General features: G+C 45.9%; 1 protein-coding gene across 1 annotated transcript in view; it reads right to left on the reverse strand.

Moving 5' to 3' along the window:
- Positions 1-1,072: 1,072 nt before the first annotated feature.
- The window catches only part of LOC308631625 (nucleotide sugar transporter SLC35D2-like), a gene marked incomplete at both ends in the record, with an annotated part of 64,613 nt that continues 46,278 nt past the window's right edge, over positions 1,073-19,407 (reverse strand). The window contains 4 exons of the mRNA XM_081263004.1: positions 1,073-1,090; positions 1,979-2,084; positions 17,722-17,804; positions 18,884-18,962. Of these exons, the coding sequence (XP_081119130.1) occupies positions 1,073-1,090; positions 1,979-2,084; positions 17,722-17,804; positions 18,884-18,962 (286 nt within the window). The remainder of the gene's footprint in view (positions 1,091-1,978; positions 2,085-17,721; positions 17,805-18,883; positions 18,963-19,407) is intronic.

Raw genomic sequence — 19,407 nt, forward strand, 5'->3', positions numbered from 1 at the left:
GGACAGACCCACAGCTGGCTTCCTGTACCCCCTCCACCTGCGGCTCCGTGCCATTTCCTTACAACCCGTGTCTCTTCTGGATCGCTCTTAGCCTGAGAGTATGAAAGCCTTTGGGGCTCAGCCCCATGGAGGGAGGTTCTTACAGTGACCTCTTCCTGGCCTCAGCTTCTGCCTCCACACCATCAGCAGCACCAAAGCTCCATTCACCCCCTCAGCAACCGTGGATCTGCCGTGGCTGGGTGCCCCTTCATCTCTCTGGGTTACCACTTTCCCTCATGCTGGAAATGTTTGCTAGAAACTTAACAGGAAACGAGGCACCAGATCTATCATGTGCCTGGGGGCATCTCAGTAAGGGGATACCCAATAACCCAGTGGGATTTGGAAGCTCACAGGCCCTCTCCCAGGGAAGGGGGGGAGCAGGCAGGTTCAAGGAAGAGTGAATGATTTTCAGGGAAGATGGATGAACTGGAAAATGGGTGATAATCTGTGACAAGGTCTGTCTGGGCTCTGGACACAGGGTCAATGCTTTCTTCTTGGTCTTCCTTCTTGCCATATGTTTCAGTCTCTTCCAGTTGATGAAATATCTGGGGAAGGGATTCCTAGAGATCAACTATCTTCTGGAGAATCTGACCTCTAGATCCGTAGCAGAACTTCAGAGAAAGCCTCTCCCTGTAACTGCTACTTTTCTAAATTCCCTATTGGGAGGAATTGGCACACCAAAGCGCCATGTTTAGGGGTCTTGTTTTCGGATCCCCAACAAAGCCAAACACAGAAAAGTACTGCTTTCATTATCTAGGTTGTATAACAAATCAACCCCAAACGTAATGGCTTAAGAGAAAGCCATTTATTATCTCATGGCTTCTGTGGGTTAGCAACCCAGAAACCCAACCCACAGACCAGGTGGTCTCTGGCCCCAAGTCTTCCACAGGCGATGGTAAAGGTGGAGCCAGGGCCGAGGTCTCTTAAAGTTCAATAGGGGCAAGAGCTCCTCAAAGCTCTCTGAGATGTTTCTGGCTTGGAGCAAATTCCTCCCCAGGTATTCTGAGCAATGTAGGCCTCTTCATAGAGTAGCTCACAAAATGGCGGTCACCTTCATCCCAACAGACAGATGAGAAGAGTGAGAGAAATAGAGGGGAAAGACAAACGCTCCCCCCTCACATTAACCTAATCTTGGAAGGGTCATCTCTTCCCTTGTGCTGTATTCTATGCCTTAGAAGCAAATTTCTAGGTCCAGCCCACACCCATAGGGTTGGGGTTAGGGTTAGAAAGTGAGGAAGCAGGATCATTGAGCGCTGTTTTAGAAGTTGCCTACCACATGTACCCACTACGAACACGTGCAGGCAAATCTGATCTTCAGCAAAACAAATCAGAACACTGGTTGCCTGATAGAGGTGCAGAGATTGGAGAGTCTTGAGGATGTTTTCCATGTGGATGGAGATGCTCTGCACTTGGTAACTTTGCATTCATGGGGTATACCCTTCTCAAAACTCATCTCACTGTACCTATTTCTACATTAAATTATATCTGGGTTTTAAGTAAATTTTATCCTGCAGCAATTTGGTGTGGGGGGTGGGTAGCTTAGACTTCCCTATTACCAGGGTCGGAAGGAGCAACTCACTTGTACGCTTGGTCGCACACCAAGACTTGCCCTTCTTCACTTGTCAACACCAAAAAACATATCCAGTCCCATATAACAGACAAATCACAAGCAAGCTTTTAGATAAGTTTGTACTTCACTGCGCACAAGATACTATGGATGGAACTGTGTCCTTGCTCCCCCTAAATTTGTTATGTTGAAGCTCTCACCCTCAATGTGTTGGCATTTGGAGATGGAGCCCTCAGGAGGCAATTAGGTCCTGAGGTTGGGCCCCTCATGATGGGTTAGTGCCCTTGAGAGAAGACACACACGATCTCTCCTCTCCCCTGCCCTCTCCCTCCTTCTCCCTCTCTCGAGCTCCTCCTTCCTTCCTCCCTCTACCACATGAAGACAGAGCAAGAAGATGGCCATCTTCAAGCCAGAAAGAGGACCCGCATGAGGAACCAAATGGGCCAGCACCTGGATCTTGGACTTTCCAGCTCCAGAACTACGAGAGAAAAAAATATGTGTCATTCCAGCCACCCAACCTATGGTGTTTTGTTACAGCAACCCGAGCTGGCGCAAGAGGACCTTGATCAATAAAATTAAAATTACACCTTCACTGGGGATGCACGTGATTCTTCCAGACACGGCAACAGCTGTTTTCTTCCCTACTCAAGAAATGCAGCTGGATGAACATCAACCCCATGTCAAACTTTCATCGTGGGAGTTCAATAAAACGTAGTTAAAAATCTCTCCTTGGCATGCACCTGGCCACTCTCCATGGCCTTCCGGAAAGGATGGCAACCTCCTGACCTGCAGTCAAGGTCGGCAGGCGCAACACGGATCCATGAAACAGACCTACGTGGAGCCCCTTCAGTACGGACACACAGTAGGTACAATTGTCACCTCCACAGTCACACGCATTCTCTTCCGCTCTCCTTAGCTCTCTTGATCAGCTTTTATTTCCTTCCTGACTCTACTATAAGAAGCACACTGGATGGTGGAGAGTGACTCTGAGCCTGGGCATCGGGGACGCGGAGAGCAGAGCACAGGGGGACCCAAAGGAGGCCATCGTTGCATCTCCGCCCCAGCCGGCCTCAGTCCTGTGGAAATTCTAGACCATGTGATAAATCGTGATTCTTTTTTCTTTTAGGTGACACCAAAAATCTAAGTTTTAATGTGTCATTTCTCAGTCTGTATTAAAATTGCTTCTATTAAAATGACAAGTCTGGCCTAGAAAGCGACAAACTCCCAAACCACGTGTTTGGTGGTGATGGGGAAGAACGGAGGCTGAGGGAAACCATGAGCAGAAATCCATCTCCAAGGCCATGGCGTGGGTGCTGAGTGCCCCCAAAGGCACGCTGTTGGAGGCTTGATTTCCAGGTGGGCACTATTGGGAGGTGGTGGAAATTTTAAGAAGCGAAGCCTGGGCATGGGTGGTAGCTCAGTGGTAGAGCTCTGGCCTACCATGCAGAAGGCCCTGGGTTTCACCCCAACACCACAAAAAAATAAATAAATAAAAAAGAAATGTGTCCTAGTGGGAGGCACCTGGGTCAGTGGGATTGGGGACCCCAGCCTCTTTTCTCTCTTTGACATCTGGTGATGATATGAATGGTTTTGCTCCATCACATTCCCACCAGGCCCAAAGCAGCACGCCAACCAATCATGGACTGAGACCTCCAAAACTGGGAGCCAAAATAAACCTTTTTTCTTTGCAAGTTGATTATGTCAGGCCTTTGCTATAGTGATGGACAGCTGACTCACACAACCAGGTTCCCCAAGGAGCTTCTCTCCATCAAAGGTTGGGAGGAACGGAGGCAGGTATAGATACACACATAATAAGTCAGGTAAACCTAGGCAGATATGGGCCCCAAGCAGGGGCCAGATTCAAGACACAATGCACCAACTCTAAGATCAAAGGACATCTGGAAGTAAAAGAAAGCGAAAAGCCAATTAGTGTGCAAATGAGTGGAATATGGGACCTCCTGTGTTATTAGAAATGTCAACTGGATGAATAAAATACTACAGACACACAAAGGAGTAAATAAAACTGAAGTTGTTCTTAGTACTCATAAGGATACAATGAAACCCATGTTTGCCTTCACGCTTCTGTGGCGGCACAGTAAACCGAAGTGTCTTTATACAAAGCAGGTTAGCGGTTGCCCAGGGCTGGCTCTGGGGATGAGAACTGACTGCACGTGGGTGGGAGAGGTCTTTGGGCCACGGTGGCAATGTCCTAAAATTGGGTTGTGGTGAAGGTTGCCCAACTCTATGAATTTACACACATACACCCCCAAAAATCATTAAATCGTACACTTAGAATTGGCAATTTATTTAAATAATACCTCATTACAATGGCTTTTTTAAATTGGCAGAGGCAGGATGTGAACCCAGGTCACAGGATTCCAGAAGCCACCATCACACAGCCACGGCCTCCCTACATTGTCCCAACAGGAGAACAATGTCACGGCTGGGAGAGTCCAGTGGTCCAGTTGTCACCAATCCCGCGGTCTGTTTTCTAGACTAAATGCACAAGCTCTGGGCCGCCTCCTCCACCTGTAACCATGGTAACCTCATCCACCTCCCACTCTCAAAGCCAATGCCCTGCACTGAGTCAGGAACGCATGAAAAACTCAAATCTAAAGGAACCGTCCCAAACTAAAGTCCTGAACTGCTGGCGAGTTCCTGAGAACAAGAATACTGGCCACATAATAATACTTTGTAATGCTTATGAGTCTAATTTTGTTGTTCTTTAATTTTTCAAAGCCTTCAACAATGGGAGCAACACCTAAGGGATACTTGGGTGGAAAGAGTTGGAAGACTGGGCTGAGGAGTAGCACAGGGCAGGCACCTGCCCAGCATGTGGGAAGCCCTGGAAAGAAGAAGAGCCAGAAACCAGCAGGAGAAGAGAATGGAGGCATCAACTCCCACAATTCTGTGTTTCCTACCACAGGGAGTAAAGAAATGGTAGTTATCACTGACAGTGTTACCCTGCAAATGTGATCATTATTAAGGAAACCTGGGAGGATCCTTTCTAATGGCAGAAAGAGTCTGCTATCCCAAAGGGCCTCCTCTTTAGCAGCTGATCAAGAAAACCCTGGGAATGCAAGAGGTGGGGTAAATATAGGTGTCTCTCTCTACTGGGGATCCTGCATTCACAGAGCCAATCAACCACGAATCAAAACATTCCCCAAAATGGCACCTGAACTGAACATGTGCAGATTTTTTTTCCTGTCATTATTTCTAAACAATATAACAACTACTTACATACCATTTATACGGGATCAGATATTGTAAGTACTCTAGAGATGATTTGAGGTGGTATACAGGAGGCTGTGCACCAGTTATATGCAGATGCTATGCCTTTTTATAAAAGGACATGTGTCTCCTTGGATTTGGGTGTCCCCCGGGGTCCTAGAATGAATCCCTGATTACTAAAGATGTTGAACATTTTTTCATACATTTGTTGGCCATTTGTATTTCTTCTTTTGTGAAATGTCTATTTAGTTCACTTGCCCTGTGGATACCAAAGGATGATGGAACTTCTTTGTTGCTCCTTCCTATTACCTTCCAAGGCCTCCTTTCAGCTCACCATGCCTGGTTTTACCTGTCACCTCAAGTTCCCAATTGTCCTGGATATGCACTCTTCCAGGAAACAACCTATAAGCCAACCAAACCCTACCTTGCTCAACTCCATGCTTTCTTACACCAGAGGTGAGAATGTGGAGGGACAGGGAGGGAGAGAACAGAGACCCACACCCAGCTGAACAGACTCTTGTGAACATTCCAAGTTTAATTTTTGTTTAATTTACCTGGAAGAGAGAACTTCAGCTTCATTTACATTTTATGGAAGTACATTAGGGAAAATGGATTGGAGAAAAGCAAATGAGACCATCGTTCAGCTTGCTCCTGGATTATATGGTTCGTTCAGATCTGTAGTCAACAATTATGTCTTGAACACTCCCTATTTACCAGGTCCTCTTCTACTCAATTTAGATTTTTTTTTAGATATGGTTCACAGACATAAATTCCACTTTAAGAATCACAGTTTTATTGGGAATGTGGCTAAGTGGTAGAGTGCTTGCCTGGCATGTGTAAGGCACTGGGTTCAATTCCAAGCACCACTTTAAAAAAAAAAATTAGCCAGCATGGGGGTACACAGCTGCAATCCCAGCAGCTCAGGAGGCTGAGGCAGGAGAATCACAAGTTCAAAGCCAGCCTCAGCAACTTAGCAACTTCCTGTCTCCAAATAAATAAAAAAATAAAATGAAAAGGGCTAAGGATGTGGCTCAGTGGTTAAAGCACCCCTGGGCTCAATCCCTGGTACCCAAAATGTAAATGAGTAAAAATGTGTTTTAAACCATTTTCAAAAGAAATCAGGGGCTGCGGCTGCAGCTCAGTGGCAGAGCTCTTGCCTAGCACATGTGAGGCACCGGGTTCGATCCTCAGCACCACTTAAAAATAAACAAATAAAATAAAGGCATGCTGTCCATCTACAACTACAAATTTTTTTTAAAAAAATCAGTGTCTTCTATGATAGACTCGGTAAGAAGCCAATTAGTAACAAGACTTTATGTAGCAAGGGCAGCTCACCTTCCCCTCTCTCTTCTTTCAGGGTGATTAATTCTTATTCATGTTGAAAATGCTCATTAACTAAGGATTGCAGGCTGAGGGAGACGATGTCATGGTTACTTGCAGAGGTCTGTTCCCACCTGCTCCCCACCCACTGCTGTTCATGCTCACCAAGGAATAACTTGGTCAGGAGGCTGCAGACCACCCCTGGAACCAGAGGCGACTCCCTGAATTAGAACCACCCTAGCCAGCTGCACTGTGAAATCCCTGAAGAAGGTGTCTGCCCCTCAGTAGGTGTCACCAACCCAGTTTGAGGTTCCAGAACAAAGTCTTTTGCTTACCATTTCAGTACTAAAGAATAATAGTAATCATAATTTTGCTACTGCAAACCGTGCTGTTGTAGACGCGGAATGCATGTATTGCTATAGTATGCTGACTTTAATTCTTTTGGATAAATGTAAGAAGTGGTACAGCAGGCTCATATGATAGTTACCTTGCTAGTCTTTTGAGAAGTCTGTACTCGGTGGTGATTCTACTAATTTACAATTCTGCCAACAGTGTAAGCACGTTTCTTCTTTCCTCACATCCTCACCAGCATTTAGTATTTTTTTTTTTTTGTATTTTTAATGACTGCTATTCTGACTGGGGTGAGATCAAATCTCACCATACTTTTGATTTGCATTTCCCTGATTACTAAAGATGTTGAACATTTTTTCATACATTTGTTGGCCATTTGTATTTCTTCTTTTGCGAAATGTCTATCTAGTTCACTTGCCCATTTATGAATTGGGTTATTTGGTTTGGGGTATTAGGCTTTTTGTGTTCTTTATATATTCTAGATGTAAAACCTCTGTCAGGGGACTAGCTAGCAAAGAGCTTCTCCCATGTTTTCCTGATTTCTTTTTCAGCAGATTTATTATTGCTGTACAGGACAGCCATTGATTTTTGTATTCTGTGACTTCACTAGATTTGCTGCTAAGTTAGTTCTAGACATCTTCTGATTGAATTTTTTGTGTTTTTTAAAAATCTTTCAAGTATGAGATCATAACATCTGAAAATAGAGATGACGTGACTCTTTGTATCCCTTTTATTTCCTTCTCTTGCCTAATTGGTCTGGCTAAAATTTCAAGTAGTGTATTGAAGAGGCACAGTGAGTGTAAAATCTTGTCTTGTTCCTAATTTTAAAGCAAATGCTTTCACTATGATGTTGGCCTTGGTTTTGTCATACAGAACCTTAATGAAGTTTAGATACGCTCTTTCTATCCCTAATCTCTTCAGTGTTTTTAAGATGAAATGGTGTTGAATTTTTCAGAGGGTTCTTTCTGCATCTATTGAGACGATGATAATTCTGTCTTTAATTCTTCTTATGTGATGAATCAGGTTTATTGATTTGCATATGTTGAACCATCCTTGAATTCCTGGAATGAAACCAATTTGATCATGATGTACAATCTTCTTAATGTGTTTTTGGGTAAGAATTGATGATATTTTATTAGGGATTTCCGCATTTATGTTCATTAGAGATATTGGCCTGTAATTTTATTTCCTTAATGAGTCTTTATCTGGTTTTGATATTCAAGATGCTGGCTTCATAGAATGATCTGAGCAATGTTCCCTCACTTTCTATTCTGTGGAATAATTTGGTAAGCTTTGGAATTAGTTCCTCTCTTAAAGTCTGATAGAATTTGGCTTGGAATCCATCTGGTCCTTTTCTTTGTTGTTATTACTGCTCCCATCTCATTGCTTATTACCAGTCCATTCTCTATATCCTCTTGATTCGATTTTGGTTGATTGTATGTATCTACAAATTACCCATTTCTCTTAAATTTTCCAAGTTATTGAAATATTTTAAAGTAGTCCCCAATGACCCTCTGGGTTTCAGAGATGTCTCTGAAGATATCTCCTTTTTCATTTCTAATTTTACTAATTTGTCTAGGGTCAGTGACCATAGATGGAACATCCCGGGGCTCCTGTGTCACACGTCCACCAATGCCACCAAGCTGAATCTTACCCTGAACCCACGGCCCACCAAGACCAGCACAACACTGAGGTAATGAAACCAGAGTCTGAGATGAAACTAGACTCTACTTCTGCTGGTGGGTGGGCTCTGTATGAGCTGGGCTCTGTATGAAGCCTACTGTAGTGTGAGCAGCTAACCAAGGCAGGGGATGCAGCCGGTGTCAGCTCTGAGGGTCGCAGCTGGCAAACCGTTGAGTGGCAGGATGCAGCTCCTAATGGCAGGCTGTGCCCCACAGGCCTGCAGCAGACTCCAGAAGCTCACCACCAATTTCCTCCCAGGTTCTTGTTTCGTGAATACGAAAATGGAAATAGACAGATGAGGATGAGTGAGTGTAGGAGTAGGATTTATTCAAGTGTGAATAGAAACAGTACTTCCACAGGGCAAGAGGGGACCCAAGAGGTGTTGCCGTTTGAGTGTGCTAGTCTAGGGGTTCATACAGTACTTGGGTCAACGCTATTAGTTGAGATTTATGCTAATCGGGATTTGGAAAAGCACTAATGCAATTGGTCAACGCTTGAGTCTGAACTTCCATTCGGGTCTGCCCTGTTTCCATTTTCTCATGCTCACCTGCAATCCCAGCTTCCCAGGGGTTCAGACTGGCAGATGGTGGATGCTCAGAGGTTCAGAGTGAAGGCACTGTGTGGAGAGTGTTCACATCGGGCCCAGGCTGGGCTGCCACAATGTGCCTCAGGCCCATGCCAGCCTGGTGGACTCCACATGACCAGGGCATGCTCCAGCCCACCAGGGCCACTGCTCCACCCCTTGGGGACAAGGGCTTTTGTGGACTGCCCATCACGGAAGTGGACTCACAGCCCAAGCTGCTACAACCAGCCACACATGGCACTAGCTAGACTAGAAGCCCAATAGAACGGGCTTCATCTGGCACTGGAGCTGTCCCAGAGACTCCTCTGCAGCCAGGTCTAGAGAGGGGGCTCTGGGGCCTGCCCAGTATTGGGTGTCACCAACCCAGATTTAGGTTCCAGAACCAAGTCTTTTGCTTACTATTCCTTCCTACCCCAGCAAATAAGGCCTTATGCCACACTGTGTTGCCTAAGGTCAGTGCTGGTGAAGGCAGACCCTGGGCCACCAAGGCTGACACTAAGTTGGCCGTGCTGAATGTTCACAGCTGCAGGGACTTGCATGGTCTTGGGGTACGCCAGGGCCTTCAGCGGGCAGTGATGCAGGCCCAGGTGAGGCCATCCCACTGGAGTGCAGGTCTCTCTCTGGCACGCAGCAGTTCTAGAACCCTGTCTGTATGCACTGGCCTGGCAGCGGCTGTACTGCCCAAGGCCAAGGTGGGCAGGGTGGGGTGGAGATAGTCCCTTGGCTGATGATCATAAGCGGGGTTATGCCTGAGTCTCAGAGCTGCAGGGGCCTGCACAGTTCCAGGAGCAGGACGGGTGTGCCTCAGGCCCACTCCAAGATTGGCACTGATGTGGGCCCAAACTAGAGTCTGTCTCACTGATGCACAATCTCTACCTGATGCTGGATGGGCTCTAGGCTCCATCAGTGGGCTCTGGCCTGTGTAGGGGGCCTTCAGCTTCTCCTGGTTGCTGGGTCTCACTGCAGTGGGTCTGGCATTGAACTCCAAGACAAAACCCTATGCTAACTCTCATGCCGCCCAGTGGGTGGAGTCTGGCTCCCCACTCTGCTATCGTCAGCACCTGGCCCAGCCGAGTTCCAGTGACTCGGTCCACAGGTATTGATTGGCCTGGAGGTAAGGGGTGTGGGCTTTGCCCAGCCCTGGGTTTCATCATCCTGGGCCTGGAACGAGGTTTCAACCCTGAGGCCTGGACTTCATTCTGTATGTCCCCACCAACGGAGAGGGAGCGCCTCCATTCTGGTCTGTTGAGAATTTGGGAAGGGATGACATGGGCACTTCTTTCCTTCCTGCATTCTTCAATGTGTCATTTTGTTTTGTAATAGAAAAGAAAAAAAAATGGGCAGGCACTTTGGTCTCTCGCCTGATTTCCTTGGCTCTTGTGAAGGTGTTTGGTGGATGAATAGAAGCCCAACTTGGTGTGTCTGTGGGGAACCCTTGTCAGAGGATCCTAGCTGCCATCTTGCTTCTGAGCTGAGAACGTCTTCATCCAGTCCGAGAAGTTTCTGCTCATGTTTCTTTGGAATTTATTCTGCCCGTTTCTCTTTTTTCCTCTCCGGGTTGTGCTTTCTTTGTTCATCTTTCTTCGTTTTCTTGGTTCTTGGGATTGAATGATTACTGATTTCTCTTGGAGTTCCCTGATCCCCTCTTCTGGGAGTTAACATCTACGGTCGAGCCTCTCTAATAAGTGTTTGATTTTGGTTCTGCATTTGCCAACTCCAGAATATCCTCTGCCTCCTTTTTAATACTTCCTCTTGATTGAATTATTTGATGAGACATGGTCTTCAGACTTCATTGACTTCTTTAATCCTGTGTCCTTCGGTCCTTTGAACCTATTTACAATGACTACTTTGAAGTCTTGTCTTTAAATATGATATCTGGTCCTTCTCAAATACTAGGTCCGTTGCCTGCTTTTATGTCACACTTTTATGACCCACGCTGTTTCTTTGAATGTCTTGTAATTTTTTTTTTTGAAAAATTGCCATCTTAGATAATATGGAAACTCTGGACACGGGTTCTCCTCCCTGCTCCCTGGGGCTCGCCTCTGTCGCTTCTGGTTTGTGTCCTAGCTGGGTCTTGGGCTACGCAGATGCAGTCTCGCTCCCCTTTGGTGTCGTCCCTCTGAAGGTGAGTCCTCTGGAGGCACATGTTCATCCCATGGTGTCTGGGTTTCACGGGGCTTGGATTGTCAATGTCCCTGATTTTCATTTGAAGTTGTCCCATCCTCTTGGGCTCCGGTTGGCAGCACCTGTGCCGTTGTGTTTGACAGTGCTCTGAGGCTCAAATGGCTCCCTGGCCTGATCGGGTCCAGTTAAGTTCTGATGGGGTCATTTCTGAGGCCAGCTTTTGAAGATTTCATCTCAGCTGTAGCTTTTACAGGTTCTTCCCGGAAAACTAGTTGGCCTATGATTTAGCTTGTTGCTCTTAATTGAGAAGGTGGTTGCTTTCAAGAGTTTTTATATGTCTGTTTCAATTGAAGTCCCCCACTCCTCCCTTCTCATGTGCATTGTGGAGAACTGAGACACCTGAGGCGGGGGAGCCCTCCAGGCAGCCCCCTCCCTTCTGATACCAGCTGCGAGTCTGAGCCGCTCTCCAAACCAGTCTGTTTGGATCCTTTGCTAGGAAGACTCACAGACCCCACAGGGAGCTGCTGCATTTGTGGACACAGTTGACAGAAAGGACGCAGATTAAAGTCAGCCAAGGGAAGAAAAGCTCAGGGCAGACTCTGGGTAAGGACCAGATGGGAAGCCAGCACCACGTGACAATGTACCTAGAGAATACCAGCCTGGGGACCCCCTGAGCCTCCGTGTGCAGGGTGCTTCGGGGACTTCACTATATAGGCCCACATGGGTGTCCTCAGCATCCTGCACCCCCAGACATCACCTGAACCCCACCACATTGCTGGTGGTTAGCCCCGACTCAGATACGACCACCCTCCATCCAAAATCACATTTCTAGACCATTCAAGGTGACCCAAGTCCCCAGGTAAATAGAAACGCTGTTAGTCATGATAGTCCAAGACATGGAGGTCAAAGGTCAGACAATTCTGGAGCAAGATTAAGTTCTGTGCAGACTGCTCCTTCCCCTGGGCAAACTCTGACCTGCTCCTCCATGTGGGTAAGGGCTTGGTAAAGGAGATGAGAAATTTAGAGGAGATGAGAAAGTCTGGCATCCTGACCCTCCCACTCAGATAAGGTGACCCTGGACTGGAAGCCAAGAACAGAATAAGCCCCGTCCTCTTGGCCACACTCACCTGGAGTGGAACAGGCCCCAGGCTGAGCTGCAGGACCTTTGGAGAGACAGGGAACTGGTCAAGTCTCAATGCCATAGATTCAGACTGTTCTTACCAAGTTTTATTTGGTGTTCTTGAATCAACGTTTCTTCATTTGCCTTATGGCCTTACAATTTCAAGAAACTTTAAGTGCCTTTTAAAATAGTTGTCACCAGGCTGGGGTTGTGGCTCAGCGGTAGAGCACTCGCCTGGTATGTGCAAGGCCCTGGGTTCAATCCTCAGCACCACTTAGGGTAGCACGCTCGCCTGGCATGCGTGCAGCCCGGATTTGATCCTCAGCACCACATACAAAAAACAAAGATGTTGTGTCCACCGAAAACTGAAAAATAAATATTGAAATTCTATAAATAAATAAAATGAAGGTTTAAAAAAATTAGTTTTCACCAGCTTTATTTATTTATTTCACTGTAAAGATCTCTTCACACTGCCATTCTACCTTTCCCTAGGCTTTTTTTTTTGGGGGGGGGTACTGAGGATTGAACCCAGGGGCACATAACCCCTGACCCAACATGTTAATCTGAAATTTTCTTTATCCATCTAAGGCAGCCAGTAACCACAATGGTAGCCCATTGATGGCTTCTTTCTTTGAATAATGTTTTCAAATTCATTAAATAAAGTATACAGAATTATAAAGGAAATAAATTACCTCCAAAAGTTGTCACAATATTTCTTAAAGTTTTTATACTAAAAATATGCTGGGTTTTTTGTTGTTGTTAGTTTTGCTTCTTGTGGTGCTGGGAATCAAACCCAGGGCCTCACGCATGCTAGGCAAGGGCTTGACCACTGAGCTAAGCTCCCTTCTTTCCCAAATTTTATTTTGAGAAAGGGTCTTACTAAGTTGACACATTGGTCTCAAATCTGTGATCCCCTTGTCTCAGCCTCTCAAGTAACTGGGGTGACAGGTGCACACCAAAAGCAAAAATATGCTTCTTTATAAACATGTTGAATAACAAAAAGTAATGGGAGTCTAATAACTACCAGGAGGGTATAAATGGCTTGTCTGTTAAAAAACAAATCAAACTATAACTTGACATAAAAATGTCTTGAATTCTATTTGGTAATAAAGTCACAAGCACTTCTATTCTACTATGGCGTTGCCACATTCCAATGGGAAGAAATGCTACATTTTGGTTAAAGGAGAGAAAATCAAGATGTGTTCTTTCCCCACTAAATTCCACCCATGGAATCCCAAGTTAAGACCCTCTACTGCTAAAGTACAGTCTGGACAAACAGCTTGGGACAGAGCACCCTCCTACCACCTGGGCTCAGGTGCAGATGCCAATTCGGTGAGTGCACCCAGAGTCTGTGTTCTCAGGGAGCCTCCAGTTCATGGTGCTGCTGCTGTGGAAGAATCCTCAAGGGAGGCAAGACTTTCACTGGGGTGGAGGCAAGGGCCAGAGTGCACACCTTTCCTGACCCTTTGCTATAGTTTGGATAAGTGTGCCCAAAGGCCCAGGGTTGAAAGCCTGGTCACCAGCCTGTGGTGCTTTGGGAGGTGGGGAACCTTTAGGAGGTGGGGCCTAGGGGGAGGAAGTTAGGTCTTGGGAGGGGTGTCCTTGAGGAGGATACTGGGCCCCAGCCCCTTCCTGTCTCTTTGCTCACCAGCTGCCATGAGGTGAGCAGCTTTGCTCCACTCTCTACTTTCCTCCATGATGTTCTGCCCAGCCACAGAGCTAAGAAGGCAACAGAATCAAGCAACCATGAAACCATGAGCCAAAATAAACCCTTCCTCTTTGTAAGTTATTTATGTCAGGTGTTTTGTCACAGTAATGGAAAGCTGACTAGCATACCCTTAACACCTCCAGGAATGTCTCAGGGCTTCCTGGCTGAATGCTACAGAGGTATGCTTTCCTTTTCTATGTGCTTTAGTAACTGACAACAGAAGGAGAACTTAGATAGAGATTCTGAGCTCCTGGGCACCCTGGTTACTAAAAGCTACCACAAAGCAGCAGCTAACAATCAGGTAAGTTTCTGACCCTTGTCAAGTTCCAGCACCAAGAATGTATGTGCAGATACCCATGTCCATCCACAGGAGACAAAGACTCAGAGCCCAGACAACTGACTGTGAAAGTAGAAATGACAATTCAAAACAAAATAAGCAACTGAAGACTTAGAAATTATTGACAAAATTACCTTTGCTATTTTCCTTAAGGTACTGAAAATATATTTAAAATGACTCTTCTGTTTTTCAGCGACTTTGGTTGTCTAAAAGCTCCAGAGCCCTGAGCTTGAGATATAGTCATAGAAAAAAATTAAAACAGCAGAGAAAAGTCCAAGTCCACAAAAGGTGTAATTATCAATACAATAGCCAGAAGTACACAAAATATCAAGGAAATTAACTTTCTTTGTCCCATCTAAGAGTTGTTTATATGTTTTTAGTAAGAAAAAAATTGGGGGCTGGGGATGTGGCTCAAGCGGTAGTGCGCTTGCCCAGCGTGCATGCGGGCCCGGGTTCGATCCTCAGCACCACATACAAAGATGTTGTGTCCGCCTAAATATTAAAAAAAAAAAAAAATCATTCTCTCTTTCTCTCTCTCTCTCTCTCTCTCTCTTTAAAGAAAAAAAATTTTTTTCAGAGACCTAGGTCATCGGGCAACATTTCTTCTTCAGCCTCCTGAGGCTCACAGATCTCTTCTAGAACCACCTCTCAGCATCCAACAAACTTTAATTCAAAAGCTCCCTTCAACCCCACCTCTTGGAAACCTGGTTCTTTAAGATATAGGGAAAAAAAAATCTCGATTTCAACCCAGCTGCGGAGCTGCTGTGCTGCTCTTAGGGTGCCCCCTACTGGCCACATGTGGAAGGAGGCAGCAAAGTCAAACTAGACCATCTCCTTCCAAGGGGAAAGACTGGGAAGTGACATGGCCAAGTCATGTTGCTGTATGGGAGCAGGTATGAAAGTGTCACAGCAAATCCCACCACAATGAACTAGCGCAATGCACCGGTAAAAAAATATGAAAAAAATTCCAAGAATAAAAATTAGAGAGCTGGGATTGTGGCTCAGTGGTAGAGTGCTCACCTGGCATGCATGAGGCACTGGGTTCTATCCTCAGCACCACATAAATGTAAAATAAAGATATTGTGTCCACCGAAAACTAAAAAATATTTTAAAAGAAATTAGAGGTAAAATACACACACACACACACACACACACACACACACACACACACATGCAATAAGGCAAAAGTTAACGTTTCTTTGTTTTTTCTCAGCACTTTTGGTCTCTGTTGATGAAACAAAAGGCAGTAATGTCAACAGTTGGGAAGCCCCAAAGTCATGCTCTAAACACCTTTTATAAAAATGGGAGTTCATAACCCACTTGAATCAAACTGTGAAATATGATATATCAAGAACTATGTAATGTTTTGAACAACCAATAAAAAAAAAAGTAAACAGAAAGAATAAAGAACTCCTACAACTCAACAGCAACCAAACAGCATGATTAAGAAGTGAGCACAGGACTTGAACCGACATTTCTCTTAAGATCACAGTGGCCAGAAAACATGTGGAAAAAAAAAAGTTCCACATCACTGGTGAATCAGGGAATTGCAAATCAAAAACAGGCATCTTTCCTCTTAGGATCATCATAACCAAAACCCAACAAGATGAAACATAAAATAGAAAATACCTCATTATCAAGGATGTGAAGAAATCAGAGCCTCATGGGTGAGAGTAGAGGGGTCAGTCCAGGGCTGCAGCAATGTGGGAGAGTACTCGCCTCCCACCTATGGGGCCCTGGGTTCGATCCCCAGCACCACATTAAAAATGAATAAATAGCTGGGGTTGTGGTCAGTGGTAGAGCACTCACCTAGAACACGCGAGGCCTGGGTTCGATCCTCAGCACCACATAAAAATAAATAAATAAAGTTATTGTGTCCAACTACAACTAAAAATATTTTTAAAAAGGTAAATAAGTAACAAAGTGGTGTAGACATGAGGGAAAGCAGCTCAGTGTCAGTTTCTCCTCCCCCCCCAAAAAATTAACTAGTATTAGTTACATTTATGTTGCTGTGCCACCAATTTCCAGAACTTCTTCATTTTGCACAAGGGAAACTCTACACCTGTCAAACAACTCCCCACTTCCCTTCCCTCTGCTCTGGCAACCTGCGTCCTACAGTGTGTCTCTGGGAATTTGACTGCTTTAGACGGCTTATCTCACTTAGCGAAATATCCTCGAGGTTCATCCATGGGGGAGCACCTGTCAGAATTCCCTTCCTCTTCAAGATGGAATGGACCGTACCTGCAGACTGCGTTCTGCACAGCCATTCGCCTGTTGATGGACACTTGGTTTGCTTCCATGTTTTGGCTCTTGTAATACTGCTGTGAGCCCGGCTGTAGGGACACCTCATCGAGACCTTGCTTTCAAGGATTATGCTTTCATGGCCAAATGCCCAGAAGTGGACTGCCTGGATCACCTCCCCTAAGAGTCTACTACCCTCCAACTGCTACACTCCACTTCCCTCTCCCCGTGAGGGGGGGACTGAACTTGAACCACCTGGCCCTTGAGGTCCATGCCCTGTGGGGCTGCCACACACATGAGCATTAGTAAGTGTGCATGCCTTTCTCCTGTTGCTCTATTTCCGGATCATTTGAGGCAACAACATAAACCTTTAGAGAGGGAGGGAGAAAGTCTCCTGTCCCCACACCTGCATCACTACGATGGGGACAGCCCGTTTCCTGATGGAGAGGGTAAAGGTGACATTATCCATTCAGGTGCCTTCCCATACTCCAGCCGTCTGGGTGGTAGGGAGCCTGGGAGGAGAGACCCCTTTGCTTAAAGCCTACCTAGTCCGAATTTCAAAGTCCCTTGAACAAACCTGGAGGGGGATGTGAAGAAGCAGGCAGAAAAGCACTTCCATACTGACGGGTCAGACCCTGAGGCTGTTTCTCCACTGAGTTACTCTGTCATTTTCCCAAATGTGCATCCTAAAAGGAGGCCCCCATTGTCCCTTTCAAGATAGAGTCTTCTACGTGGTGAGAAAGCGACCGTTTTCTGTCTACAATAACATCACAGCAGGACACATACATAGAAATGGCTTTTTATTTTATTTTGATAAGATGGAAAGGACCCCAGCATAGCTTCAATCAAAGCTAACGATTTTCCTGGCAGTTCACTGGGTAGTTTTATTAAAGTAGATTTGCTTAAACTAAGAGGGAAAAAAAAGGTCTCACTGACCCTTGAAATTAAGGCAAAGGTGCTGGTCAGGAAAGTCACCACTGAGTGTCGCCCTCCCGCCCTCCAAGAGCCCAGGGCAGGGAAGGGGAGCGCTGTGTCCCTGCACAAGTCTCACTGGCCGGTCTGAAGAGCCCCGCTGCCAGCGGCTCAGGTTCTGTGCAGAGCCCCAGGGCTCAAGGCGCAGTGCGTTGAGGTAGCCGTCTTTGCATTTTACAGATGTTCCTGTGGGTGCTCTTTGACCACGAGTGGACGTCCCCCGCAGGAAACTTCTGGTCTCGCTGCCCTGCTAGGAATGCCCTCCCCCTGCCCCCAGTCTGCATCTGCATCCTGAATGATTCAAGTAAAACTAGTCTAGAAACTGTAATGTTGTAATACTTGCTGGCTTAAAATGTAACATCTCTCTTGGCTCTTTTGCTTATTACATGTCAATCTTTAAAAATGTGATTTTATTGAAATAAGTTCATTTGAAAATATCACTCACCAAATATTTAACCCTATAAAGTTTAATAGGGAGAAAATGTAGTCTCCACCAACTAACATTCCAATGTAGGCGACAGACACGTTCTGCAAGAGGAGAGAGAATCTGTCATTCCATGTGAAGGATGGGGTGGGGGGGATACATAGAACAGGAAAAATCTGAAGCTAGGCAGTCTACTTTTCATAGAGTTTTGAAGAGAGTAATTTTTCATGAATATCCAATAAGTGAATTAAAAAGCATCACAGGTGGTTTTATAAAGAAATAGAGCACCTGCCTGGCACACGTGAGGCACTGGGTTCGATTCTCAGCACCACATAAAATAAAATAAAATAAAGGTATTGTGTCCACCTACAACTAAAAAAATACAAAAAAAGAAAGGAAGTAAAATATGATATAATAACAGAAAACTGCATTATTCTCTGCCCCTGTCTGAAGAGTTGAATTGTAATCAGCTTGCCAGATCCCATCTTTTGAGTGATGAATTTTAGTCATATTGAACCTAAAATTGAACAGAGTAGAGGCATCTAATAAATTCCAAGCAGCACTCTGTCCACTGTATGTAGGAGGCCTTGGGCAGCTGACAGACAGGTCTACTGCCCCTCACTCCAGGAAGTTGAGTGAATAGAAAACCAAGAACCTGCAGAAGGAATTCAGAAACTCCAGCCCTGTTCATTCCTGTGTGTGTTCAAATGCGTGCGCACATACACACACACACACACACACACACACACACACACTGATCCACAACTACAACTGAGCACAGACCTGGCTGAAAATCGTCCTTCCCAGGGTCCCCTTCTTAGTAGCCAGTCCTTCCAGAAAACTACACTGTAGCTCACAGGTGATCACAGGGGTTTGTATTTGTTCCTCCACCTTCTCCTTCACTGCCCCAGTCGCCCCCTCCCCACTCACCCCCAACTTACAATTAATAATTTGTTTTCCTTTCTAAATTAGCAAGTCCTCCCTCTGTTGGATGCATTAGGGGATCAGAGGGAGTGAGGTGGGGTCACCCAGACCCAGATGCAAATGGCACAAGGAGCCCTTCTCACTAGCCCTCGACAGCAGCAAAACCAAGCTCAGCTTCCATGTATGGTTTGGACTTAGCCCCGCTCCCCACCCCCACCCCACCCCCCACAGCTGTTCACCGAAAGGCCCCTCCACTCACCTTGATGGCACCAACCACCGCCGTGGTCAGGGCTGAGTTGTAATAGCTGCACAGAACCGTGGAGTACATCAGGAGGAACCTGAGTCAAAGAAAGCAACAGCTAAGCTTGTGCCTGCGCGTGCTGGGGGCCACAGGCAGAGAAGGGAAGGACAAGTACCAAGGTCGTACAACCCATGCCCTAAGACACCTCCACCAAAGATATCCGTATCCCAGGAAAATGGCCCAGCTGAGCCTCAGCCACACTCCTAACCTGGGGTTGTTCTCATGTTCTCCACGCATTTTCCAATAGTCTTTCCACAACATGGAAAGGAGATTTTTAAAAACCACCTGAATCTTTCACTTAGCGGCTACGTTACCCCAGTGGTGTGGACCCTCCAGTGGATTCAGAATCACCTGCTGCTCTTTGCACACACACCGCAATGCCCAGCAGAGGCTCCCATTCCACTGGCTTGAGGTGATAGAAAGGTTCCGCAGGTGATTCTCATGTGTGCAGCCACATTGAGGATGTGGGTGTTAGAAGTGAA

This window comes from Spermophilus citellus (assembly GCF_964194105.1).
Source record: "Spermophilus citellus genome assembly, chromosome: 12".
Classification (NCBI taxonomy): domain Eukaryota; kingdom Metazoa; phylum Chordata; class Mammalia; order Rodentia; family Sciuridae; genus Spermophilus; species Spermophilus citellus.